The sequence below is a fragment of the Streptopelia decaocto genome, assembly GCF_964273445.1.
Source record: "Streptopelia decaocto genome assembly, chromosome: 7".
Classification (NCBI taxonomy): Eukaryota; Metazoa; Chordata; class Aves; order Columbiformes; family Columbidae; genus Streptopelia; species Streptopelia decaocto.
This window is the reverse complement of record NC_138661.1, coordinates 13,608,642-13,636,036: the sequence shown is the minus strand read 5'-3', so window position 1 is coordinate 13,636,036 and position 27,395 is coordinate 13,608,642. Positions and strand designations below refer to the sequence as shown.

At 44.7% G+C, this 27,395-nt stretch overlaps 1 protein-coding gene across 2 annotated transcripts; it reads left to right on the top strand.

Moving 5' to 3' along the window:
- Positions 1–470: 470 nt before the first annotated feature.
- On the top strand, positions 471–27,252 carry HHIPL1 (HHIP like 1). Of its 2 annotated transcripts, XR_014184590.1 has the most exons (10): positions 486–761; positions 5,523–6,169; positions 8,380–8,523; positions 9,061–9,389; positions 11,737–11,863; positions 12,727–12,872; positions 15,865–15,946; positions 17,783–17,865; positions 20,445–26,059; positions 27,228–27,252. XR_014184590.1 is itself a non-coding variant. In XM_082058100.1 (9 exons), exons 1-9 carry the CDS (start codon positions 486–488, stop codon positions 21,047–21,049), a joined length of 2,439 nt encoding a protein of 812 aa, XP_081914226.1. In that variant the 5' UTR covers positions 471–485; the 3' UTR covers positions 21,050–26,124. The 2 variants fall into 2 exon arrangements, 1 of the variants encoding a protein (XP_081914226.1); XM_082058100.1 differs by lacking the exon at positions 27,228–27,252 and having other exon boundaries at positions 471–761; positions 20,445–26,124.
- Positions 27,253–27,395: the final 143 nt, after the last annotated feature.

The following is a 27,395-nucleotide window of genomic DNA, read 5'->3' as shown; positions in this document are numbered from 1 at the left end:
AAATAACTGAGCCAAGCAGCCAACGCTTGGGGAGTCATTCTAAGGAACTTGTTCCCAGTGTGACATATCCCAGTGTTAAATACTCCAGTGTGACACCCTGCGCTGACTGTACAGCCAAGTACCTGCCAGGTTGCGGTCTGGGTGGAATCAAACTAAAAACGCCTTTCCAAAACCATCACCGAAACGTAAGCGCGTTGTGCAGAAGCCGCGTTCCTAAGAGTCCAGCGCTGCAAGGCAGAGGCCAGAGCCCGGGGCCGCCCGACGTCGGCGGCGGGGAGACCTCGGGGCGGCCGCGTCGGGACGGGACGGGACGGGACGGGACCGCCGCTCGCCGCGTCCCTTCTGCCGCGGGGGGGAGCGAGGCGGCGGGGCCGGCCGAGCCTCCGCGCAGCCGGGCCGGGCCGCAGCCCCCCCGCCCCACCGCCGGCTCGGCCCGGGGAGCAGCGCTGCGCGGTGCCGCCGCCCTCCGCGCCCGCGGGGCGGCCATGCGGGGGCTGCGCGGGGCGCGGGCGGCACTGGCGCTGCTGCTGGCGGCGGCGCTGGCCCCGGGGCCGGCGCGACCGCACCCGCAGTGCCTGGACTTCAAGCCGCCGTTCCGGCCGCCGCGGGGCCTCGCCTTCTGCCGCCGCTACGCCGACTTCGGCTGCTGCGACCTGAGCCGCGACAGCGCTCTGCTCCAGCGCTTCTACCGCCTCAGCGAGCGCCTCGACGGGGCCACCTACGCCGCCTGCGCCGGGCACCTGCAGGACCTGCTCTGCCAGGTGAGGCCGCAGCGAGATCACGGGGCTCTGCTGCGCGGGGGGCTCCCGCTGTGCAGACACTTCAGCCGCACAGGGGGCTGCCACTGTTGCACCACACAGGGGGCTTCAGCATGGTGCTTTGGCCATGCAGCGTGCCCTGGCCCATGCATGGGTGCTACATCCCTGTCAGGGTGCTTTGACCCAGGTGTGGGTGCATCTACCTGTGCAGGGCTGCGTCAAGCCCAGGTGTGGATGCTTCAGCCCAGGTGTGGATGCTTCAGCATGGGTGCATTGGTGTGTGGGGATGCACTGGTCCAGGCACGGGCACTTGGGACCTCACTGGGATGCATGAGCCGTGATGCAGACTCATCTGCCCAGGAATGACTGCACCCACCTGTGCAAGGCCGCATCGGTACAAGCAGAGCCCAGGGGTGTGTGAGCTGTGGCATTAGTGCCCAGCTCAGATAGGAGTACACGGACCCCCAGATACGTACATCAGCCATGGCATTAGTGCCTGGTCCCAGGTGCATTGACCTATGTGTGGGTGCATCAGGGATTAGTGCAGCAGCTTTGACGTGCGCTTCCAGGCACTGTCAGTAGCAACTGTCTGTCATCTGTGGACTTTTCTGCTTTTGGCAGATGTTTGAAAGAGGAATAGGGATGTTCTGCTTTAACTTATGAGCAGCAGTGCTCCAAGATGGGTGTGTGGGCAATTACAATTTGCAGACCCCCCCTCACCCTGCCAGGGTTAGATGCTTGGAACTGGTGAAGATACCCAGGAGGGGACCTGCCTGCACAAAACATGCCCCTTGTTACAGCCAACTCATGGATGGGATCAGGTGGTTTTTTGTACTTGGTTACAGCATCCTGAGATGCTATTGGCATGTGCCAGGTGCTGACAGTCCTGACAGTGGGTGCAGAGTAATGCCTGAGGATGTGGCCTAGAAACCTCTGTGGTTGCCATCCTGCACAGGGGAAATTTCCACTCAGGGTTGATGCTCTTTGGCCAGATACGATAACAAGATGATCACAGTCTGTGCAGAGCAAAGCCTGTGACACTATCATCAGCAGTTGCCTCGTGTGTATGGAAATGCCCCTGAGACAGAGCAGTGGCAGCTCTGTGCTGTGCAAGTGTAAATCTTAAATTAATTCAGACAGCGGGGTCTCGTCTGCTGTGCTCAGATGGGATCAAAGTGGCTTTGCAGAAACCCTGCTCTTAGCATTTTGCAGGGTACCTCTTGTGTTACTGACAGTGTGAAGAGAAAGACAAGCCTTTTCCACAACATCTTCTAGAGATTTGACTTTTATTTCATCTCATGTTGTACTGGAAGCAAAAAACCTTTGAATATCTTCCTGAAGCAAGCAGTGTCCAAAAGTCCATTTGCAGATGGGAAACCTGTTAGCAGTGCCTGCTAAACACTGCTTCTGCCTCTGGAAGTGATAAGTAATTCTTCTGTGTGCATCAGAAACCCAACCATTGAAAATTTGTTTAGAAGCAGTGAAGTTAAATGGGAGTGGGAAAAATGATTCACTGAAATGTTCTGATGAGCTGCGTGCATCACCAGCCCAGCTGTGGCTACAAACCACCACCTCTGGCCATGCAAGCACAAAATGGAAGTTCAAGTATTGCAAATACTCCAGAGCACTCTGCTTCCATTAATTCAGTATATATACAATTTATACCCTAGATCTGAATTAATAAGTGGGTTTCTGTGACTTACTCAGCACACTTCTATCTCTTTCTGCTCACAATTCATGATTTCTCTCAAATGTGATCAAATTATTTTGACAAGCATCTCAGCTTGTATTTGTGGTAAGGATTCCAACTTCTCTTAAATTGTGATTTGCTACATGGTCCTGTTTCTGTTCCTTGTAGAAGGGCAAATGGAAGAGCAGCAACATTCTTCCCTCAATGTTGCCCATGATCCCCCAATGCCAAAACAGGGTTTTTCCCCCACCCAGAAGCAGGCTGAGAGGATGACTTTGGCAGTCGGTCATCTCTCTGCCTGCCCCACAGCCTCAACACCTGGGAGTATTTTGATGGGAGGCAGCAGGTCTCAGGGATGTGTGTGGATGTTGATTATTCTGTGGTGGGAAACAGGACACCAAACTGGGGAGAGCAGATGCCTTGTTCTGCTTCTCAGAGAACAGCTTGCTTAAAGGCTCGAATTTCCAGATGGAGGTGGACAGGGAATGTCAGGGATTACGTGAGGAGTCCCGTTGCTTCCTCGGGGCTGAGAGCAGGAGTAAATAAGCCATTGTTTGATGTGGGTGTTCATCCAAATTTAGATCGTTGCAATTCCTCAGATACATAGCTGCCTCTGAATTCCTGGAACAGACAGGATGGATTTGGCTAACGTCTTAATGTCACTTGCTTTATTTTCTGATCAGTTCTTTTCATAGTGCAAGCTCGTTCCAGCCCTACTGGAGTTACTGATCATCAGCCCATTAGTTTCCTTGGTCTTTGGACCATGTAATAGTTTAAAATGAATGAGCAGACCATGTCATTTGGAAATGTAAAATTAGATCTGTTAGTGATGCTGGGCTGTGACCAAGTGTAGAGTTTCTCAGTGTTTTGAGTCTGTGAACGTGACAAGATGATGCAAAGGGTGAAAGACCACAACATTTTATTCAAAAGCAGGGAAATTCAGGATCAGGCATCAGGCTTCATCTCTTGTGAAACAGAAGTTGGAAGATATTACAACTGTATCTGCAAAATGCCCTGAACATGTGCTCAGGTAGTGTCTGGCTAGTGGTAGATCTCTGTGCATCACTGCCAGTGTAATGCCACAGTAGATCACCGTATGCCACCAGGAACATGGTAAGAGGTGAAGAAGTCATCCACAACTGCTCCTCAAACACACCCGAGGCTGGGCTGAACAGCCCACGGTAGCAAAGGGACGGGGAAACCACACCTCTGTGCTATTTGTAATTCTGATGCTGAACCCAGGACATTGCTTTAAAATGCCTGGGATATCTGCTGGCTTTGAAGAAGGCTTTCGGAGAACCAGGTACACCCCGGCACTCAAGCAGTGGTCTTCACTCTGAACGTGTAACGCCTGTAGGCAGCAACAGACTGAGCTCCCCTCCAGCCCTGCCTTCACGTTCCCTTTCTATCTCATTTTAATTTCGTTTTTAAGGCCAAATTTTCAGTCATTAACTACTGCATCGCCAAATGCCCCAGCTCTTTCTGTCCCTGGCACACCTCATGTAAGCAAGCTGAGTGCTGTTACGCAATCTGCCTGTAATTTCAGTGTTTTGTGTCACACTCAATCTCCTTTTTACCACATTAATTGCTGCTCATTTGAAGGCATAATTACCTTCATTTTGCAATGAATGGCTTGACATTCCAGAAGGAAAGCTTATTGTACACTAACAATCTGTTATATGGCCTCTCAGTTTATAATGGTTTGTAATGGAAAATAAAATAAAAATTAAATATTGTGTGTGCTTATCAGCTAATTTAAATACTTCAGTATCTCAGATGTTATATCTTTTCAGCTATTGAATAGTGCTGTAATCTGCATTAAGAAATAGCTCCCTATAGATTTAGAAACAGCTCCCTATATTTTTTTTTTAAGTCAGCTGGCTTTGCTTGGAAGGAGTGCCATCTAGGAATTTTAAAATGCAGAATTTATTCAAGAAGGATATTTTCTCTTCCTGCCTTTCTTGCCTCAGTTATTTAGCTGCTCTGTGAATGTAACTGAGCCTCCACTGAGTCATGTTATGTTATTTGGAGAGCACTTTTGAGATGCTTGTTGGGAAGATGTATTGCAAGTGGAAAATAGTGTGTGTTTATTACAAAGAAAAATCCTTGCAAAGCAGAACTGAGTCACTTTGGTCAGTTTGTAATTTACAGACAGTTTTACTGGATTGCAGTGGCTTTTTACATAAGGAAAATGTGCCTGTCAGAGTTCTCGTATTGGAGAATACAAATGAACTGTGTAAATTCGATTCAGTCTTCAGGCAGATTTCCAAGGCTGCACCTTCCACAAAACAGGATTGTGCTGCAGCCGCTGCCAGCGGACCTTGCCTGGATTGCGGCCATTTGGTGCTCATTCTCTGAAATCCTGTAGACTGAGCCTCCACCGCAGAACTTGGTGACCAGTGTCATGATCATGAGATTAATTTCACCACTTCCAATCAGTTATATAAAGTGTCTGTAGGCAAATACCCATCAGCAAATGCGGCTTGACCCAATCAAAGCTTTTGTGTGCACTGACAGCATCCCAGGGCTGGCTCTCCTTCTCCTCCTCTTCTCTTACACTTTCTTATCCTGCTTTGTCCAACCTGTAAATCACATCTGTGTTTGAGATGCATGTCTGGATTGTTGGATGACCAGGTATGGAAGTCATAGGCTTTTGCCCTGCCGACCTGTCCTGTTCCCTCCTTCGCCTGGAGAAGCAAGCTCTGAATCTTCTTAGCTAACTCATACATAAAGTCAGAGCATTGAAGACAGAAAAGTCTCTTTGTCCCCATTACAGTCTACTAGGGCGATGAAGCAAGATATGTGTCATTGCTGGTTTTCTTGTGTTAGTGCTATGGCTGGAATAAATGAATAACAGCATACAGGAGCCAGCTTTCACCAGGAATACTAAAGATCATTTCTGTGAATGCTGAGATAAACCCCCTTTCTAAGATCTTTTTCTCTGTTGATATATCTTCACAATATACTACAACATATGTTGTAATTAAGGTGAAATTTCTCCAATTAGTATTGCTGCTCAGCTGTTTCAAATGTGGTCCAAGAAATGGTTTGAAGCTTTTTCTCTGTCCCTCTAGGAATGTTCTCCATATGCGGCTCACTTGTACGATGCCGAGGATCCCTCCACCCCCGTGCGGACAATACCAGGACTTTGCCAAGACTATTGCCGGCAAGTGTGGCAAAAATGCCGCTCCATTTTTCGGTATCTCTCTACAGACCAAGAGCTAATTGCACTGGAGAACAACATGGCAAAATTCTGCCGCTACCTGTCCTTGGAGGATACAGACTACTGTTTTCCACACCTGCTGGCTAACCAGAACCTTAACCAAAACCTGGGCTTAGTGACCGCCGACGCGGAGGGCTGTCTCCAGCTCTGCCTTGTAGAGGTCGCCAACGGGCTGCGCAATCCTGTTGCAATGGTCCATGCCAATGATGGTACCCACAGGTTCTTCATTGCGGAGCAGGTTGGCCTGGTGTGGACCTACCTCCCCGATCGATCCAGGCTTGAAAAGCCATTTCTGAACATCAGCGAAGCCGTACTTACCTCACCTTGGGAAGGAGACGAGAGAGGTTTTCTAGGTATTGTCTTCCATCCTAAATTCAAATTTAATGGTAAAGTGTATGTCTACTATTCAGTTGAAGTTCGTTATGAAGAGAGAATCCGAATCAGTGAGTTCAGAATTTCTGCTGCTGACATGAATGCTTTGGACCATAGTTCTGAAAGGTATTGTACACACATTTCTCTAGCAAATGTATTTAAGATCTCAGAGGGCAGCTTGTGCATTTTTAAAGGCAATTAATTAATGACACTTATTTAGCTTGATGCTGTTCTTGCATTCCAGTGTGGTAGCAATTCAGTCTAAGTCCATGTCTGGCTTACTGAGACAGAGAATATGCCCATCCTCTGTGGATGCACTGCACCTAGGGATAAGGGATAAATCTTCTGACATTTCTCAGTTCTCGTATGTCAGAAGATTTAACTGAACATTGATGAAATGTTATTTATTTAAATGTATTTGGTGGTTTGGGGTTTGGTTGGGTTGTTTGTTTTTTTTTTTTTTGGTATTGTAATGATTACCCTTTAAAATAGACTTCTGCAAAGCATGAGTGAAATTCATTCCAAAGCCAAAGGTTTCCAAAATCAGTATAAACAAGCTCAGTGATACTGAAACCAGGATGTATTTGGCCCCGTGTTTCTTTATCTGAATGACAGCTCAACCCTGTGATATTACAAATTTAATATCAAATTAAATAAAATACAAACCACTGTCCTATTACTAAGTACATTTTGGTTGGAAATTTCATTTGACTCTGATTGTGCAGTTGGTCCACATTAATATACACAGATAATGAGAGGTTTGTTTGTGGAGTTAGTCTATATATTTATCTGTTGCAGAACCACATAATAGAACCACTGTTTTGAGAGATCCTGGAATACTATTAATGTTAAGATTTTTGCTTTGTTACAAGGGTTGTATTAAGGCTTTCCAGATACTCAGCAGTGGATGATTCTAGCTCAAAAATGCATGTATCCTAAATGATATAAATGGGAGGCTGGTTTATCAAGCAATTACAGCAATTCAGTGTAACTAGTACTGTAGATGACAGGTAATGGGAATTTAAATGTGGTCCTCAGGGATGCAAGTCAGGAGCTTAAACCTGCAGATGTCAGGGCCCATGAGCTGTCTTGTTTAAAAATCCTCCAGCTCTACTTTGTAACATTTTCTATGCTTATTTAGCTGATGGCTAGTACGGCAAAAAGCTTAAGAAAACAAAATTGTGGTCCCGTTGTGCTTGTGTAGGCACGGCTCCCACTGACTTCATCCCAAGATGCTGCCCAAGAGGGAGCTTGGGCCAACACGTGCTCTGCATTGCCTTAGCAGGAAGGCCTGTGTCTGTTTGCTGGCAGATTTTTGCTCAAAGTGCTTTGTTTTTTTCCATCTTCTTTTGGAGGATGAGGAGGATTCACCTTGGTGTCCACACAGGATCCTCCCTTGCTCCTGCTGCTGGCGGGCACCTGTGCCCCTGTGCACACTTCCCCTGGTTCAGAGGTGGGATGTTCAGCAGCAGGTGACAGAATAATTACGTAGCTGGGTTGTTCCTTCCCAAAATTTACATTCTGGTCACGAGTCTAACAATCAGTACTTTCAGAAGGGAAAACAACTAAAAATGAGGTGGTATAAGTACTATAATTTGGTTGTGCAGCTATTAAGAGGCACTGTCAGCATGAAACCTGGACTTTTTTAGAAGCTGGAGTAACTTAAACTTCAATTGTTATACCTGGCAACATCCGCTGCATGTATTTGTGGCTTCACCTTTCTATAAAGTTATATTCTTAGATATTTTGCCCTTTTCAAAATGTTCATTTGTTGGTGGGGCTGCTTTTAACCACTCTTTAAGTTCATAAAGTCCTGTGTATGTAATTATCATTTACAGATTCTTCTCTCTTTAAGAAGTCAACTATTACTTAATGTTTGAAAAGTTTTAGGTTCACCTTGAAAGCGCCTGTCAGGATTGTGCCAAATGCTGCACAGATACACACGTGGATTTGAATCCTTTCTCTTGCAGTTTGCAATTGGATTTAAGCTGAGATGCCTTTCCCAAAAAAAAAAAAAAAAAAAAAAAAAAACAAGGAGGAAGAAAGAATCAAAGGAAAAGTTTGATTGATTAAAAGCATATTCTGTCATGTGATTCCCAGATTTTCCTTATTACTTAATTTGGTGTTTCTGTAATCTGGAGAATACTTTGGAATTATTTAAGGTTAGAAAATCAACTATACTGAAGTAAAATTCACTGGCGTGGATATGGAGGAATTTGCATCAAAAGTGATCTATAGCTGTTTCCATGTGTCAGTGGCAACACTGGAGTGACATTGCTCTGCCCTCTCCTTAGGGCTTGTGCAGTAGGTAATGCCTCCTCCCTGGTTTTGTTTAGGATAATCCTGGAAATAGAAGAACCTGCTTCCAACCATAACGGAGGAGAGCTACTCTTTGGAGATGACGGTTATCTCTATATATTTACTGGAGATGGAGGCATGGCTGGGGATCCTTTTGGGACCTTTGGAAATGCCCAGAACAAGTGAGAGACCCTAAAACCTTGTGTGTGCCTTGTGTTGAGAAGAAGAGAAACTGGGAGATGTAAATTGAGGGGGATTTTCTGTCTTGGGTTTACTGTTTCCTTAAGGCCCACACTGATGTTTGTGCAGACATGTAGGCATATTAGGGGAGGTTATCAAGGTATGTCTTTTTTCCCTGTGAACAGCAGTAATTCTTGAGCCTTCCAGCTGTCTGCTCAGAGACCAGTTTTTGGCAAGTGGAGGGGGGTCCGTGATATGGAAGGAGCGGACTCATCCCTGTGGCAGCTCCAATGCACCAGTGTGCATCTGTGGGGCAGCAGGTCCTGGGATGTCAGTGCCGCAAAGTCAGGCTCTTCGGTGGCCTGGGACAAATGAAATTATCTTGAAATGGTTGGTTTTTTTCAGAAATATTGAAAGACTTGTCTTTTCCAAACCAGAAAGAATGAAACCCTAGCCTGCTAAAAAACCCCATCTCTGATGTTTAACCAAGGTCTAGTTTTATTTCTTTTTTTTTTTCCTTTTCCTTTCACTTCTCACAGATCAACCCTGCTGGGCAAAGTGCTGCGGATCGATGTGAACAACAACGACCGCGGGCCTCTGTATCGAATCCCTCCCGACAACCCTTTTCTCGATGACCCCATGGCTCGCCCTGAAATCTATGCGTATGGTGTGAGAAATATGTGGCGCTGCTCTTTCGATAGGGGCGAACCTCAAACTAAGGAAGGGAAAGGACGGCTGTTCTGCGGAGACGTGGGGCAGAATAAATATGAAGAAATCGACATCGTCGAGAAAGGCAAAAATTATGGCTGGAGGGCAAGGGAAGGATTCAGCTGTTACGATAAAAAACTTTGCACCAATTCTTCAATGGGTAAATAGATATTGTCTCTAAATTACTTGCCTCTCACTATGCAGTTTTCTGCACCATCATTTTTAATTCCTGCCTCCAAAGCCTGGTTGTTTGGTGGAAAACACACATTTCTGAGATGCAAATCTATGCTGTCTCAGTCTAGAAGGGAGCTGAACTGAAATAAATATTCGAAGTCCAATTGTTACTATCTTTGAGTTAGGAGGAAAATGAAACATGCTAGCTACTGTTTGTCTAGGCAATCTGTGTTTTTAGTCAAATTGCCTGGTGGTTCTGTTGTTTGGGGTGACAATTTCATCTTTTCCACATAAAATAAGCTTTTCTGCAGAACCAAAATATTTGGAGCAGTTGTGTTTTTCTCTATAACTCACACTTAGTGTCCTTATTTAAAAAAAAAAAAAAAAAAAGTATTGTGTAAGCTGGTCAACCAGTATGCAAACTGCCTGTTTTGCAGGTAACTAGTGTATGGTGTGTTTTTGTTTCTTTTATCTATGCCAAAAGGAAAACTTTCTTTTGTTTTTTTTATAACTTCTCAAAGCTGGATTCAGGGTATTGGCTGGCTGGCTGAATTCCAGCGTACGTGTGAAGTCAGAGTGTATTGTGTTGCAAGGTCTGATGTGGACCACATCTTGTGCTGGAGCATCTCCCCAGAGATCCAGGGGGGCAGTGGGCTGGCACTCGTTTGCACTGGCTGAAATTCTGTTTTTTTCTGTGTGCTATGTGGTGGTGTTTAACTTCCTTCCTTTTATTAACTTAGTTTAACTTCCTTCCTTTTATTAACTTAACTACAAGGACAGTGGTAGTGATTAAGTGATTTTTTTAATAAAAATTTTGAGAGCAGGGAGCAGATTTTTTGCATTCCTTTTTGCTGAAGCAGTTGTCAGAGAGCCCGTTTAGTGCTCTCCTGTGTGACAGCGCCTGTGTGAGCATTCATGGCAAGCACTTTACTGAGGTCTCCAGGGATTTGGAACAATTTCTTATGCCCTTAGAGACCCTTTTGTTAGAACAGTGAAATGTCACAACGCCTTTAAAATGATAAGTGAAGCTGAAGTGTAGAAAATACCGGCTTTAGATTCAATGCCCTTGGTGCAAGTACCTTGCTGGTAGAGCTGCTGGCTTTGCTACTTGAGGCATCTGCTACATGGGCAGGGAGAAAGGCTGTGAGGAAGTGGAGGGGTGGGTACCTGTAACACAAGGGCAACAGAAGACATGGAAGAAGGCATCCAGTGGAGACCCTCAAAATCAGGGCATCTTCCTCTGTTTGGCCTCTGTGTTGTGTTTTAACTTACATTGTACAATTAATATGCCAGTGACACATCTTGCGTGTGCCATACCATAAATATTTCATGGCCCTTTCAGGTTAAATTCCCCTGTCTCAGAGAAACAGAAGCTATTTGTGCTGACATCTGACATATCTTTTCATCACTGCCTGCAGTCTAGAGTTACCTGTCTCTTTTTTTCCCTTTCACCACCGAAACAACGCTGCATTGGGCAGACATCTCCTGCATGGGTGCACTGACTCTAAGAGCAACCTGCAAATTAGAATCATAGAATCACAGAATAGTTTGGGTTGGAAGGGACCATCAAAGCTCATCTAGCCCAACCCCCCTGCAATGAGCAGGGACATCTTTACCCAGATCAGGTTGCTCAGAGCCCAGTCCAGCCTGGCCTTGAACATTTCCAGGGATGGGGCATCTACCACCTCCCTGGGCAACCTGGGCCAGTGTTTTACCACCCTCATTGGAAAAAATTCCTTCCTCATGTCTGGCCTAAATCTCCCTTCTATTAGTTTAAAGCCTTTAACCCTTGTCCTGTCACAACACAGCTGCTAGAAAGTCTGTCCCCATCTTTCTTACAGGCCCCCTTTAAGTACTGAAAGGCCATAATAAGGTCTCCCTGGAGCCTTCTCTTCTCCAGGCTGAACAACCCCAACTCTCATCCTGTCAGTTCATAGCTAAACCAGCCAGGCTGTGTAGAAATGGGCCAGAAGTGGCACTAACAGAGCTGGTTTGTAGCAGGAAGAGAAGGGCTCAGGAGAAGGGTGAGGCGTGTGGGTGATAGAGAGCACTCAGGCTTTTCAGGGATTTGGCTTTTGTTGCAAGTGAAATGCTGGCCAGTCTCGCTGAGCTGGCTTGTCCTTGGTTAGCACAGCCAGCGTGGTTCTGAAAAGGTGAAAATCATGGTTCTGAAAAGGTGAAAATCACACTATGACTCCATTGGCACTTCACTTTATTAGAAGATGCTCGAGTGAACCTGATTGTAGTGTGCTAGTCTCAGAACTATCTAGATAAAGGGCTATTCTCCGTCATGTGTAAAACAACACAAGTCACAGGTCTTTTCCCCCCTACAGATGATGTGCTTCCAATTTACGCGTATCCACACAAAATGGGGAAATCTGTTACAGGAGGCTATGTCTATCGGGGTTGTGAGTCTCCAAACTTGAATGGCCTCTACATATTTGGTGATTTTATGAGTGGGTAAGTAAATAGTTCAGATACTTATGAAGCTGTACCCCAAGCTGAAGTCCTCCAGTGATACTACACCTGCCTGCAAGTGCTCATGCAGTCTAACAACAGAGGACATGCTACTGCTTGCTGGTTGCAAGCACTGCATGGAGTCTGACTGCTCATTACACCAGGTTCACGTGGCATGTTTTATATAACCTTTATTCCATGGTGTTGTGCAGGAATGCAAGCTTTGCATTCCAGCAGCCCTCAATGCTGCTGATTCACATTGTACCAGTACAAATAAAGGGGGAATGGTACAGTGTTCATTTAAAGTCCTGGGAGTGGTATAAAAGAACATTTGAATGCATTCTAAAAAAAATAAAAAAAACACTGATGCAATGCTTTGAGACAATGAAGTTATTGGAGGAAAAAAATATATTGTCCAGCAGTGACTCTGCTGCAAACCTATGACAAGGCAGGCATGAGACCTCCCTTGCCTTTGCTGTTGTTCATCCCCCAGCCCTCCCGCACGCAGCCCCCGCACCGCCTGCCCTGGCTGATGCGCTGGTCCTGGGCACAGGAGAGATGCTCCAGAGCCACAGTGAAGCCAGGTGCTCTACATCTGTGGCAGGGCCCCGCCAAGTAGTCTGATATCCTTTAAACCCTCCTCTGTTGCTTTTTCATGTGCTTGTGTTGCCTTTGAAAGACAAGGTGTTGCAGAGGCATGTAATATGCTTGTTTTAATATTAACAATCCTTTGTTTTTCAGAGGAGCTGCAGTTCCTATTGCAGCTTATGTGGGTAGGAATCATTAAACATCCTTTCAGGTGTCCTCATTACTGTTCATAAATCATCTTCTTGGTTGTATTGCAGAAGTGTTCTTTTGCCTTACAGACGCCTGATGTCTTTGAAGGAGGATCATGCTACCGGAGAGTGGAAGTACAGTGAAATCTGCATGGGGGCAGGACAAACGTGCATGTTCCCTGGGCTTATCAATAACTACTACCAGTACATCATCTCCTTTGCTGAAGATGAAGCAGGTAATCTTTTAACATTCTGTCACACTGAGTGGCCTGCTTGTGGTTTTTCTTTGGAGAAAGAGAAAGACAGGAGAAGGGGTCAGTGAGGACTCCTGCGAGGTGGTGGGTGGTAGAGAGGCAGAGCACAAGTCTGTCAGTGTTTAAAGTGACAGTGGGTGAGATTCCCTCTCAATTCTGCTCAGTATCAAACCAAAGTTACAGTCCAAATTTTGAGGCAGGGGGACCTGGAGAGGCAGTTCTCTGCAGGAGTGAGGCTGAGCGTGCTGCTGCCCGCACCCCCACAGTAGAGCACAGCTTAGAAAAGAAATGCCATTCTTCAGTGCCATGCCATGGGGAATACAGGCCCTGAGAGGCTGAAAAGGTGATACCCGAGTGAGAGCAAGTCTATGCTCTTGGCCAGTCAAGAAGGCTGTTGGTGTTATTGATGGATAAGGGAAGCAGATGTAATGAACAGTAATTATGAACTGGCTCACCCTGACCTGGAATATTAGTACCTCTTGAGGTGAAGCAGAATGAAAGCCCTATGTTATGTCTTGAGTGAGGCATCAGCAAAAAGTTGCTTAAGTCCATATTTTATTAGTGCCAGCTGGGAATTTGCCTTGCGTGGGACGGAAGGATGTAGTCTCAGTGGAGCTTTGCATAGCTGCATTTTAAGGCTGGAGACATTCTGCTTTCTAGGAGAGAGCTGCTGAGACTTGAAAAGGAGGAAATAAAGAGTCCAGGGTGAACACTGGTGGTCTTTCCCTTTGTTTGTACAAGGGTATGATTAAGTGCTGAGCCCTGCGGCTGGGCAGGCAGAGTGTGCAGCCCCTGGCTGGGGACTTGGAGAGAATGAGCCCCACAGTGTTTAGCCCCATTGCTTAGTGGTCTTGTGTGCGACTCAGCAGTGCACACTCAGTTCTGTCCTGTTGTGGGAAGGTCCTGGCTCGTGGTCACAAGTGCCTGCTTCTAGGATGCCCCAGTTTTTAAACTTCTTTTTTTCCTGCAGATTATGTCAGGCGTGGATGTAGCACAAATACAATATGCATTGTATGTCATATAAATGCAAATTTTATAATGTAAATGCAAATATTTTAAGTATTAGCTCAAAAGTTTGACTTTGGAATTTTATCTTTTTTGGAGTTAAAATCCATTTTCTTTAATCGTTAATGTTCATGGAAGGTAGAGCTGGTTTGCAGTACTCTGGAATGAATGATATCTTACCCTAAAATCAGAATAACAGTTTAAATCAGCTTTATGCCAGTTCAGAGGGCTGCCAAGTGCAGTATCAGGCTGTTAACTGCAGCCCTTGCTCATGCGCTTGTGAGGCAGCGTCTGCCTGGTCCTGCACCTCTGAGGGGGTGAAACACTACCCTGTGCTTTTCACACATACTTTGCATAAGTATAATAGAGCTGAATGGAAATCTGGGCTGGAGCCTGTTCTCAGAGGTAGTTATTTGCCTTGTGTTTGCTTTATTATAATGGAAAGAAATCTGTTGATAACAGTTTAGTGAATTTTCTTTATCTGCAAGGAACAGTCCTCTCTTGCACCTTTTTGGTGTTTCAGGAGCCTGTTTTTTTACAAGTTTATCACACAGTTTATTTTAACAAGCTTTTCTTCACAGAAGCGTTTGTTTTTTGAGGTTGTTGCTCTTATGAATGTTAATCCAGCTTGTGCAGTAGATGTGTTTTTGCAGTGGGGACACCTATATTTTTGGCTCATTGCACAGCCGCTACAAAATCAGCAGCCCCATCTCCTGGCAGCTGAACATGTCGGGGACACCCCAGGCACCATGCTGTGTCTGCAGGGCTCACATGTGACAGCCCGTGTGCTTTATGGCCTGAGCATCCATATTTCTGCTCAGTAATTTCCAGGGTGGAGGGGTGGGATGCAAGTGCACATTGCAGCACCACAAGATGCAGTGTCAGGCGATTCCTAACCTTGTTTGGATCAAGGCCACCTCTGATTGTGGTTAATGGAGCTCACCAGAAAAAGGAATAAACCAGTCAGGAGTGGCCAGAGGCATCTGGTTTCTGCCCCAGGAGAACTTGGAGGATCTCAGCCAGGGCAGTGGGAGGGAAAGGAGGAGGAGGGAGGCTCAGCAGCCACAGCACCAGCCGCCACCAACTGCCCCCACCTTCCTTTGTCCACTCTGACCCCTCTGCTCCTTCTCCTCTTCCACTTGGAGTACCCATAGGATCTCCAAAGAAATCTGCCTTGCTCTGTAAGCAGGTCTTCTTTGCCTCTTTTTCTTCCTTTTTTTTTTGAAATATTGCAAATTTGTATTTTCTCTCCTATCATTTTAATTGCACTGCTAAAACACTTGAGCTGGCAAAAGAGAAAGGACAGTGATGGAGGGACTGCTTAACCTGACCTCCCCTGCACGACAGGAGGAAAAGGATGGAAATGCAGTTAAGAGAAAATAAGTCAAAGAAAAGGTGATGGGCATTGTTTGGCTAAAGGTCAAGCCCTGTCCATGTGACCTGACAGAGCCTTGCATAACCAGACCTGCCTTTCATGTGAGATACATCTCATGTTGTGAGTGTGCTGGAGAGAGGAAAACCAAAATCTTGTTCTCCTATAATTCACCTCAAAGGAGGGCTTCATCCAAAAGAGCAGAAGACAGTGCAAACAATCTTGATTTCCTTTCATTTTGTTCCGACAAAGGGAATTCAGGGTCTGACAGTTTTGCATTAGTGAAGTTAAAGGACACAGACCAGACTGAGATGACAGCTGAAGTCTGGGCAGCTGAACCTGCAGTAGAAATTTGTCCAAATAATGTTTCATTACAATATGTAAAAGCTCCCACTCACTAAGAGTATTTTGTGCCACTGGACTGCAGTTGAACTCTCACTACAAACTCAAATACAAGCCTGCCTTGTTTTTCTCCAATAGCCAGATCTCTATGTCAGTCCCAGGTTTCTTGATGCTCTGTGAGTTAATGCCCTTGTGCTGCACATAACAGAAACTCCATGGAGAGTTTTCATGGCTGTGTTTGTTTTTTTTCTCCAGGGGAACTTTACTTCATGTCTACCGGCGTACCAAGCGCCACAGCTCCCCATGGAGTGGTGTACAAAGTGGTGGACACCTCTAGGTATGAGATATTTGTGTTGCAAAGCCTAATTGTGGTGCAGTGTGTCCAGGTGTGGATGTGATGGATGATGTTGACTAACTAACCAGCTCTTCTCCCATGCTGGGCCCTTCTGTGGACCTTGATCAAGGAACATCTGGAGCAACCCATTGTGGGTCTGCTTTACTCCTGCAGTCATGGGACTCAGTGTTGCTTGGTGATCACCAACTTGTTATGGGGCCTGGTGGTGTTATGCAGGTTGGGAGATTTGTTCTTGAAAGCTAAAGGAGTATTTTATGGGTGGGATATCTTTCTTGGACACAGTTTCTCTAGATTCCTGCTCAGAAGGAGGCAGTTTTTCTAAAGGTAGTTTATTCTCAGCTCCTCTCCATCCCTTGTAGTCAGGTGCATCTCTCATAAGACCCCCACACCCAGGCAGCTGCAGCTGAAGCTGACCCAGCATGACCTGCAGTGCTTTCTCGGGAAACTAGAAATGAATGTCAAAAAGTAAGTTCTTTTTTTGTGTTTCAAAGAGGAAAGTGGTTTGGACAAGGAAACAAGACCATTGTTACACCTTCTGGATCCCATGTGCGTGTATCTTCAGACTGAGCAAGCAGGGAATAGCTGTGTTCTATGAGAAGACTTATAGCTGTTTTTTCCATCTTCCTGTTTTTTAAGTGTTACTATTATTGGCAAAACACCAAAATACTTTCAGCCAGACATTCAGAGTGAGACTTTTGTAGCTTTTATTTTTTTTTAAATGGATTAAATTTATAGCTTTAGCTATCTGAGCATTTTGAACCAAACCCCTTTTTTGGTTTTATGTTGGAACCAGACCCCAAAATTAAATAGCCCCCAGAGCTGCCACGTGTTTTCCTCCAACTCTGCTCTGTCAGGAGCATTTTCCATTATCTAACACAGTGGAAGACTTCCCGTAAACTGGGTATTAAGAGGCTGGTATTATGCAACCCCTGCAAAAATAAAGCAGAAGTCGAAAGAACATTGTAAGTTTAAGTTTAAAAAGAATTTTCTCTAGTGTGTAGAGTACAGAAAAGACTCACAGGAAAATTCATAAAAGTAGGGAACGTCCCTGTGGCAGTAGTCCAGAGAGGAGTTCTTTGCCTTCTGCAGAAATGCAAATGCAAAAAGTCCTAATTACAAAGGAGTTACATCCTCAAAATGCAAACATCAGGCATTTTTGAAACAGTTTGAAAACCTCTGAAGAAGGTTGCAGATTAGTAAGCCAGACAGTGTAGGAAAAAGTGATGATGAACTGGATGCAACTTCTCAGAAGTGAGATATTCCTCCAAATTTGTGTCAAAATAACATGTTGTTCTAAGAGGAAGCCTTCGTAGGAGACATTTAAGAGTTCTTGTTTGAAACTAATGCATTTTTAGTACTGCTTTTGTAGTAGTTCGTCTTTCGTTTTGGCTTTACATATGCAGTGGGTGATTCCACGTCTCTGAAGACAGCCTGAAAACTTGCGTACACATGACCTTTATGTCAGATGTTCAATATACACTGTCTAGTTTTGTGATTTTTATCTACAGTCTGATTAATCTTTTTCTATAGTGCTTGAACCTGCCAATGTTTTATTTCCTTAATGGATTCCGCAGTAGCAAGTGAAAACACAGCCATAGGACTCCACTGCCTTGTGAATATTTGGACTTTGATCAACACAGATATGTGATTGTTTAATTATGTTTTCTACTGTGAGAGATTACTTGGATCATTTAAACAGACATTTATTTTTTTTTTTTCAATGAGCATTACATTCATTAAAGAACAATGGGAAGCAAAGGCTCACAATGCCAGGGGAAAGGAGTTAATTGTACGCTGTATGTGTCCCTTTTTTCACAGGAGAGCACCACCAGGAAAATGCCGAGTTGAGCCATTACCAGTGAAAGTAAAAAGCAAGCGCATCCAGTTTGTGCCAAAGGAAAGTAAGTGTCACTGTTGCTGTTTATTACTGGTGCATGTTAGCTGGCAGTAAATACAAAGTCCAGGCTTGCACTATCTCCACATGTGTGGAGACCACCCAGAACTTCACTCTTCAGAGTATCCTCAGAATTAATTCTCACCAGCTGTTTTGGATCTCAACAGTTTGTTCAAATAAGGCATAAGGTATCTCCCCTTTCCCAGATGTGTTGAATCTTCTCTGCAGTTTCTGCCCCTGTACATTTTCCCTTTTCCATGCTACACCGTACCTGTTTCATTACGACCACCTTGATTTCCTCATAACTCTGCTGAGGTCCTGTACTTGATGGTGCTTTTCAGTGCTAAGTGATTTCTCAATGCCTTCAGGTAGTGAGGAGCACTTCAGGAGCTGAAGGACATGACGGCTCAAGGGTTGGGAAGTGGCTCATTGAGCAAGGTGTGAGCTGAGTCATTGTTAGCTCCGGGTGAGAGAATATGGCTGAGGAAACACTCCCAAAAGAATCATCATGATCAGCCATTCAGATGAACTTTTGGTTTATCCAAACCCTCCAGGGCTTTTTGTTTGCATCATACTGAGTGAAGTATTGTACTGCTGAAGCTGGAGCAGTCAACGAGGTAGCTGAATCTGCAGCAGACCAAGTGCTATTTATGTTAAATGCAAAACTCAAAATATGCTATTAGGATTTCAAAATTAGATTAGGCACTATCACCTTTCTTTTCCCCTGTGCATTTTGTTTACACATGTGAGTACCTAGGCAGTACTCTAACCACTTTGCCATGAAGTTAATATTACTGTAGGAACTCTAATGTCAGAATACTCTAATTTTTAATTACATTAATCGTTTTACACTGCATTTGAGTCACTGACAGTTCCTACAGCTTTGATTTCAGGGAGGAATGAGGGCACTCAGCACATTGCAAGACTGAGTCTTTAAGGTGGAACAAGATCTAAGGCTAATTATTAACTGTTGACATGCCTGAGCACTCAGCACATCTTCAGAAACATTCTGCTTTGCAAGCTGTGCACAGTTTCCAAACACTGGTAACTTGGTTCATGTTCAACCAGCTCTGTCTCTGTTTCTGCTTATGCATTATTCTCTGTGCAAGTCCAGCGTTCATATTTTTAAACCACATGTATAACAACATATTTTGGGGTTGCTTACAAGGTAGTTTTCATCATAAAATAAAAGAAACAGTGGGAGAGATTCTGCTAAGTGTCTCAAGAACTTAATTCCTGTGTAGGTGAAAACCAAGCATGAAGATTTTGATTCAGAAGAACGCAAACAGGACTTGTAGCTGTAAATATTTTGCTGTTTTGGTTAGTGTTTAGTGTGAATGCGACAGAATTGCCAAAGCATGCAGCTTGCATTAGCTGCATGAGTGCATTTGTTGGAAGTGTATTTAATAAATAGCTTGACAAAGAGTAATATATAATAACAACTTGATTCAGTGAGGTGAAAAGCACTCCCAGGTGGCCATTAGCTTTCAGGCAGCCCTACAGTTCCAGGATTTTTAAGTGCTTTGCCAGGTCAGGCTCCAGCAACTGAGGTGTGCGCAGGTAAGGCTTTCACACTTGTTTCTTGCCTTCAGAACCTCAGCTTCCAAAGAAAGGAAATATTTTCATGCCACAAACACAATTCCTCTGCAAAGAGTGTTATCTGGAAAAACTGGAGTGCTGTATGGGTTTGTCTTTTGGGGACAATAGATACTAAGCACAAATAAGACATATTTTTCCTTGTCTCTGTACTACAAATGATGAATGAGAATGGATAAATGTTGGATATAATTCAAAAAGTTGTGATGTCTTTGCAAATCTATGTGACACCATCGCAACTCAGTAGATTGTTATTCTGAGTAATTCTGAATTGCTTCTTCTGGCATGCTAAAACTTATTTTTAAGCTAAAAATAGAGTGCTTGTGAATAAACAAGTCCAGTAACGCCTGGAAACTGTGACAGCAAAGAATTTTCAGCTCCTCAGAGTTCAAGGCTCTTTTATTTTTTTTGTAAGGAAGAAAAAACCCAACCCCAAATCGTGTTTTATGTGTTGTCCTGGCAACTCTGCTCCTTTTGCACATTCCAGTTGCCAGAGAGAATTGATTCTGAATGTTCCTGATTTCAGCTCCTTTGAATAAAGCATCTGGCCCAGTGGGGAGGCCGAGCTCCTCTGGTAACGATCCAATCATTAGTAATGAAGAGAAGAGCAGAAGTAGTGCCTGTCTTTAAAATGCTTTCAGCAGGGGAGAAGGGTAGGGTGGAGAACTCCTTTTCTGACCGTGAAACTCCAGCACCCACCCTTTAGTGGCCAGGCTGAAGTTTTGCCAATAAATCGCTTGGACTTGCCTTCTCGGGGAAGGATTACTCATTGGCACTGAGCCCCGCTGTCCTCCCTGCTAACTAAAAGCAGCAGACATTTTTCGCTGAGGAAATAATGGCTCACGGAGCATTCTTGCTTCTCAACAGCAACAAGTCAGCAAATTCCAATAAATGAGTTAAGTCAAAAATCAGGGCTAGTTTTATATAGTTGTATTTAAGTAGCATCCATAGAATGACAGACTCATGGTTTCCTGGGTTTTCCCCCAACAGAGCTTATTGTGAAAACACCAACACCACGTCCCCGGCTGAAGGCCACGGCCGAGGTCCCAGGGGGAGGCAGGACAGACCCCAAAACCCCCCACGCACCAGCCGTGGACTGGGTGGGCCAAGCCCCACCATTGCCGGGAAACCGGAGCTGGACGGCCCCCACATCAACACCCAGCAGCAGGACCCCAAGGCCCCGCAAGGGAGGAGGACGGAGGGGGCAGCGCAGGAAGAAGAAGCCCCCCAGCACGGCCCCGCCGCTGCGAAACGGCGCCGTGCGGCTCATGGAGCAGCGGGGCCGCGGCCGGAGCCGGGGCCGGGTGGAGGTTTACATCGAGGGCGAGTGGGGCACGGTGTGCGACGACGGCTGGAGCTCGGCCGCCGCCGCCGTGGTGTGCCGCCAGCTGGGCTTCCCCTACGCGGTGCGGGCCAGCAAGAAGGCAGAATTTGGGGAAGGGAGCTCCCTTCGCATTCTCCTGGATGATGTCCAGTGCTCCGGGCAGGAGGAGACGCTGCTGGAGTGTGCCCACGCTGAGGTTGGCACACACAACTGCTCCCATGAGGAGGATGCTGGCGTGGTGTGCAGCCGGCAGGAGGTGGCCGACTGGTGACAGAGGAGCTGGTGGGACTCCGAGCATGGCCCCTTCTTGCCCAGCCCTCTAAACCCAAGTCAGTACTGAGGAGGGGGTGCTCTGCCTTGAGGGTGCAACATCTGTTCAAAGGGATGTTGCTGTTCTCTTTGTGTTCATCCCCATCCATCTGCCTTGGAAGCAAAAAAAAAGTAAAATGAAGCAGTGACTTGAGGATGTTGTGGGCAGGGACTGCAATTGTACAGGGTTTTGTATAAGAAAAACCCAAACATCAACCATTAGAGGCTAGAAAAAAGGTGCATCCTGTTACCACTTTCACCTTTCAAAATGCAGCATTCCCCAACCATGTTTCACAGTGTTTTGCCAAAAATATATTCCAAAATGACCACGCTTTGCTCTTGCTGTGGAAGCATTTATGTTGTTTGGTTTGGTTTGCCACCTGCAGCTCTGAGTGGTGGTTTCTAAGCGTGCATAAATCTGTGACTCTACTTGCAGGATACAGAAGTATAATTTTTTGTTAACTTTCCACGCACTGGTTTAGAGGAAAAGGATTCCTCTGTAATGCTTTATATTCGTGTAAGCCTATTGGTTATCAGACATAACCGCATCCAAGCAATATCAGGTAAATTAGGAAATGTCATAGCATACTGCCTGGAAAATATTTCTTCAGTTTACACTAGCCTAAGTGAAAAGAAAATCTGGCCTTTTTTACATAACAGGATCATTATGCAGTTCAGCTCTGAAGATACTTTGTACAAGTTTCTCCATTTTCTCAGACATTGTGAAGCCCCATGTTTTTGCATTCAGTTTTTCAGAGGTGTGAATGACTAGACAAAAGGTAATGTACTGGGGTAATAATCCTGCAATATTTACCCCTTTTGAAAGGATATTAAAAAAACCCAAAACTCATTTTGTCTGAAATGTTTTTTTTTTTCACCCAAGTGGTGATTGGAGACACATGGTCTCCTCTTCTGTGGTTTCTCTGCACTTGCTAGCATTTTGCCTAGTTAAGTTTTCCCTGATAAAATCAGGATAGGTTTTAGCTTGCTGCTTACACAAGAACATAAGAAAGACAAGATGAAACAAATGTAAAATGATGAGTGCATCCAGAAGAGTTCACAAGCAAAACCTTGTATCTAAAGCTTTTACTGTGGATGTTTATTTTAATTCCCCAATTAGGAGTTGACAGTGTTCTTCTTGGCCTAAAACATTGACGCATATGGTAAATGAATGTGGTTTTGTGTTTCCTGAACTGTCTGATATACACATTAAATACTGTTTTATATTGCAGGATATCTTCACAATATAAAAGCAGATGATCAGAAAAATAGCAATGTCTCCCTAGTTCTTTTCAAGTATAAAGGAGGGAGCAAAATACTACTCTTACTTTGTTGGAAAACCTACAAATGCCATCAGTCACTAGAGCGTCATTGGGCTTTTCCCACTGCCGTGAAGGTGCAAACGCATCTGTGCATCTGTCTTAAGCACAAACATTCACTTGAGGCACATCAAAACGTTCAGGGAACCGGAGAGCCCTTTGTACATTCTTCTGTTGAAAGAGTTGGTGTTTCTTGAGCTGATGGGACTGGAAGGCTGAACAAAAACATAAAATGGAGATACAATCTTTCTTCTTCCAAATTCCTCTTCAGCTTCTTCTGGCTGCTTAGGCAAATTTCAGCTAACTCTAGCTGTGAGATTTTTAAGGAGAATTTTGGTTGTAGTTAAAAACTTCTGGGTAGAAAAAAGGCCTGTGCAACAAAAGTTACCCTAAATTGAGATAATTTGAGGATGTCTGCCACAGACCAATTAGACAGGAATTTTGCCATCATTTTCCAGGTATTTAATATTCTTTTTCTGATGTAACTGTTGGTTACCCTATGCATGCTATAGGCCATTTGATTCTCCTGAGGCCACGTACTTCTTGCATATTGCCGGTGGTGACTGCCACCAGCCCCCAGCTGGAAGTCCCTCTGTGAGCACAGTCTCTGGTGATAGCTAAAGGCACATGGGAGCCAGTCCAGGAGGAGCAGCGGTCAGTAGGTCCGAGCTGTGCCGTGCCTCAGAAGACAGCAAACACAGAGCCGTACACCCCCAGGGGGTTGCTGCCGGTATTCTGTGGGTGCCTCTGGCTTCACAGGGGAAATATTTATCAGCAGAAGAGGAGAAAGGGCTTGCAACTAAGTTTTGTCCTCCCTTTTCCTTTCTCCCAGTCTACACTGAGCGGGGAAGGCATTCAAGTAGGCGCCAATTGAGTACACGTGGATGTGTGTGCACGTCTGTGCCAGCCAGTTCTGTACGCTGTTATGATGCTGGGAAAATATTTCTGACCATTGTGGTCCCTTCCAAGCTTAAAACATATCTACTCTAAATACTGGTATTTGTCAGTCAAGTTCCCTGGTATTTAAATAATAAGCCTGTACTATTCAAAGCACAGAAGTACATGTACATTTAAATACCTTATATATCATCTGCTGTTTAATAGGATTATTATTGATTGCATTTTTTTTTACTTAAAAATGCTTTCATATTCCAAGATGTAACACAAATTGAACTTTAGATAAACTGATAAGCCCTGCTGCTTCATTTGGACATGCCAGTATACCACCTGGATGCTGATTCAAGATGAAGGTCTTAAAATAGCCCAGAATAATGCTGGTTACGACAGTGCAGCTGCTTTTCTGCATATGTTATGAGGCAGTCCCAGAATTTTGTCTGGTAACAATATGGTTTGTTGCCTTCTCTCCTGATTCACCTCTGTGACTAAGACAGGAGCATCTGCATTTTTCCTTACACATTTTTCCTTTCCTTATGTTAGCACAGCTGCATCACATGGAGGACCCAGCAGATCTCAAAGGGAACAGTGTAGACCCAGCCTTGCTACCTCTTTTTCTCTGCCTCCAAGGCAGAGTAGCTCTGTGCAGAGTCAGCTGGGTTTTTTTTCACTTTGCTTCTGCAACCCAGCATCAGCCCAAGCACTGCCATGCTGCATTGCAGCCTGTGGTATAGACATTATCTTCAGGCCAAAATCATTTGAACTTCCCATGTTCTTTCCAAGACATCCGTTATACAAATCCTCCCACAAGTACTGGGGAAAAAAACTTCAGAGCTTGCTGCCAAAGCAATGGAGAGATAGGGAAACAGGTAGGGTGTTGCAGCAGGGATGCTCACTCAAATGCTGGCAAAAGCCCTCCGGGTGCTGAGCCCCAGATGAAGCACGCTGTGAGGACATCCCCCATATGGGGGAGCTTTGGCTCTGCCCAGCTTCTCCGTGTCAGGTTGCAGGGTATGAATAGCATGAGGCACATATATCACGTTACTAAGCACAGTGGCCTATGATTAAATAACACAAGCCGAGACTCAAGCTCACAAACTCTCGACGGTGGCTCTGTGCGCAGCACTGGTACCAGGTGCAGAGATGAGCCTGGGGGCCCAACTTCACATGGTGCCTTTATCTCCCCTGCCAGCCTCTCCCTCACCTCTCACCAGTCAGTACCTTCATTTTGGGCCTCAGGATGGCCAAGGGAGCAGCTCAGGCAGCACTACCCCAGCCCAAACCAAGCAAACACTTCTAGGAACGCGCTGAGCAGAGCTTGGCTCATCCTTAACCTGTTTGCATCTATGTGGTTGTGTGTGGGCGTCCCCAGTACAAATTCATCCCACTGTGGATGAACTCAGCCCAGCACTGTTTGGTTATGATCAAAATAGAAATTCAGAAATGCAGAGGAGAAAACCAGTCACAACATATCAATATCTGAGCTTGTTCTTCCTCTCTGAAAGATGCCACCAGACCTCTTTATAAGGTCAGTCTGGCAAGTGAGATGCATTGGCCCCATTAGATAGTTTCAGACATAAGCTCACATTTTTCTATATGAAAGGGATTTAAGCATTGTTTGATAACTAATAACTGCATTCCAAATTTAAGTTTTAAGAATTCATAGTTTTTCCTCTGTTGAATGAATAAGACCTCAAACACATTTGACATGCGCCAATGCCTTACTGCCTTGGACATGATTTTCCCAAGGTTTTCATGTCTAGACTTTACCTTGGGGCACAGACGCAGCTATAGAGCTGCCTTAAGCAATGTTTTAATGTAGGCAGAAAAGCAGATATGATGGAAATGACAATGATTCCTTAAAAATAATGTGGTGAATAGGGATGCTATTTTTAAGGGGGAAAAAAAGTCTCTAGTGTTCAGCCAACTGCAAGCACTGACATCAAGTAGCTTGTTCCTCAGGAGCATTAGCTGTTGGCATTGACTAAACCCTTGGACTGTTTTCATTATTATTAACCATCTTGCCAATTACTTGCCCACTCCACACTGGAAAATCTTACTGACTATGAAGGATCGGCTTTCTTCTTCCAGTCCTTGTGGACCTCAGCATATACAAGCTGGGTGACAATTGACTCAGGGTGAAAAGTCACCACAATTTCCCAGCACGTTTTGAAACTTGGGACACTGTGCCCAGAGAGTTGTTTTTCCCAGCATCAGACAGAAGGTCAAGTTTTTTATTATTAACTTGATGACACTTTTCAGTTTCCTGTTCCTTCATAATTAGGTTAAAACAATGGGTAAAACATACATAACTGTCCTCACTAGCTTTGGCTTGGCTGAATTTAATTATTTTTTACACTGTTACACTGATACAAAAAAACAGCAGAATTGGCCTCCTGCTTTACATTTTATATCCATAAATATATGTATACATATGCTGAAGAAAGTTAAATATTTGCTTATGAACAGAAGTAACGTTTTTATTTTAATTTTATTAATAACTGGATTTTAAATAGGTTATATATCGAATTGTGCTAGTAACACAATTTAAGTCATATTTTGTAGCATTAGTAATAACGTTGCAATTTGTTTTATATAAGAAAAATAACAAAATGTTTACATTAAAATATGCATTTTACTTTTTTCAGCGTATGAATGAATATAACCATAAGCACACAGCAGCAAATATCTCCTTGTACCTTGCAAATAACTAGTAACACAGAAGCAATCACTGACTGTTTAAGGGGAGGGACGTTAAGGTAAATGTCTCTCCTCTATTTGTTAAAACTTCTGTATGGTCTTACTTTAAATAAATTCATCTGCCTCACTACTTTTCACACTGGCTGTCATAATGATAGTAAAAATACAGAGAGATCAGATATTATTACCTGGCCATCAGAAGAACAAGGTGGGGTTTTGAGGTGTACTTCAATGAATATTTTGAAATCTGGTTATATTCCTCTACCAGTGTTGCTTTGAGCTGGATGGTGATCTGCTTGCATCATGGCATTCAGATCCCAGGTTCAAAGATTCACAAAATATGAACCTGTCTGAACTCTCAGGCTATGATAGATTGAATAGTAAGCTGAGCTGCAGTTATGCAGCAAGAAAGCTTCAGAATATACATTTTCTGTCCTCAACTTTCCAACCCTTGGAGCAGAGAACTTTATCTTTTGCACTGCTAAAAGCAAATTATTATTTTCCACAATATAGCAACTACGTGAGTTGATCAAATGGAGAAAGGTGAAGGCACACCGTGCACAGGCACAGTGATCATGTGGGACACAGTGCTTCGTGTGGGATTGCCCACATGTGAGAGAGCCGCTAGAGTCGGGCAGGAGGACCGAAATCCCGTAACAGCAGCTGGTCCTGGCATTCAACCTAGTAAAAACAGTCCTGAAGTCTGCATTTCTGCTGGCCATGGATGAAGTGCAGGGCTCATGCTAGTCCCGGACCCCCACTAGTTCCATATGGACCTTTAGGCAGGGGGTGAGGTTTTAGACTGTAAATTCTCCAGAAGAGGTACTAATTTAATCACCATCTGCACTTAATCAGTAGCACACAACAGATGGAGACATTTAACAATAAAATTAAAAACTCTTTAATGAGAAATGTATTTTATTGGTAAATTCAGACTGGCCCTGGCTACCTGTGTGCTGCTGAGGGCATTTCCCAGCACCAGAGATGCCTGTGCTGTGCCTGCTCCTCGCTGACCTCACAGCCTTTACAATGCCGGGCCTCAGGAGAGAGAGCAGTAAATGTTTTCAAACCTAAATAGCTGTGAAAAGACAAGCAAAAGAGAGCAGGAGCTTGGACTAACCCTGTGTCCCATCCATTTTCTAAATTCACCTTGTAACTTCACACCATTTAATGGTTCCCTGCTCTTCTGTTCGGCTCCCAAGTCTCTCTTGATCTCTGTGTTTATAGGAACGTGCAAGGTGGCAAAATGTCCACGCGATGGCAGTTCTGTCCCCAGCAGAAGGGTGACAGACAGGGAAGTTCAGCGTGCCGGAGCCTGCACTCTCTCCTCCTCACTGCAGCCTGTGCTCCCAGGCAGGTAATAAATATATCAGCGCAGTCACTTGGTATCATGTC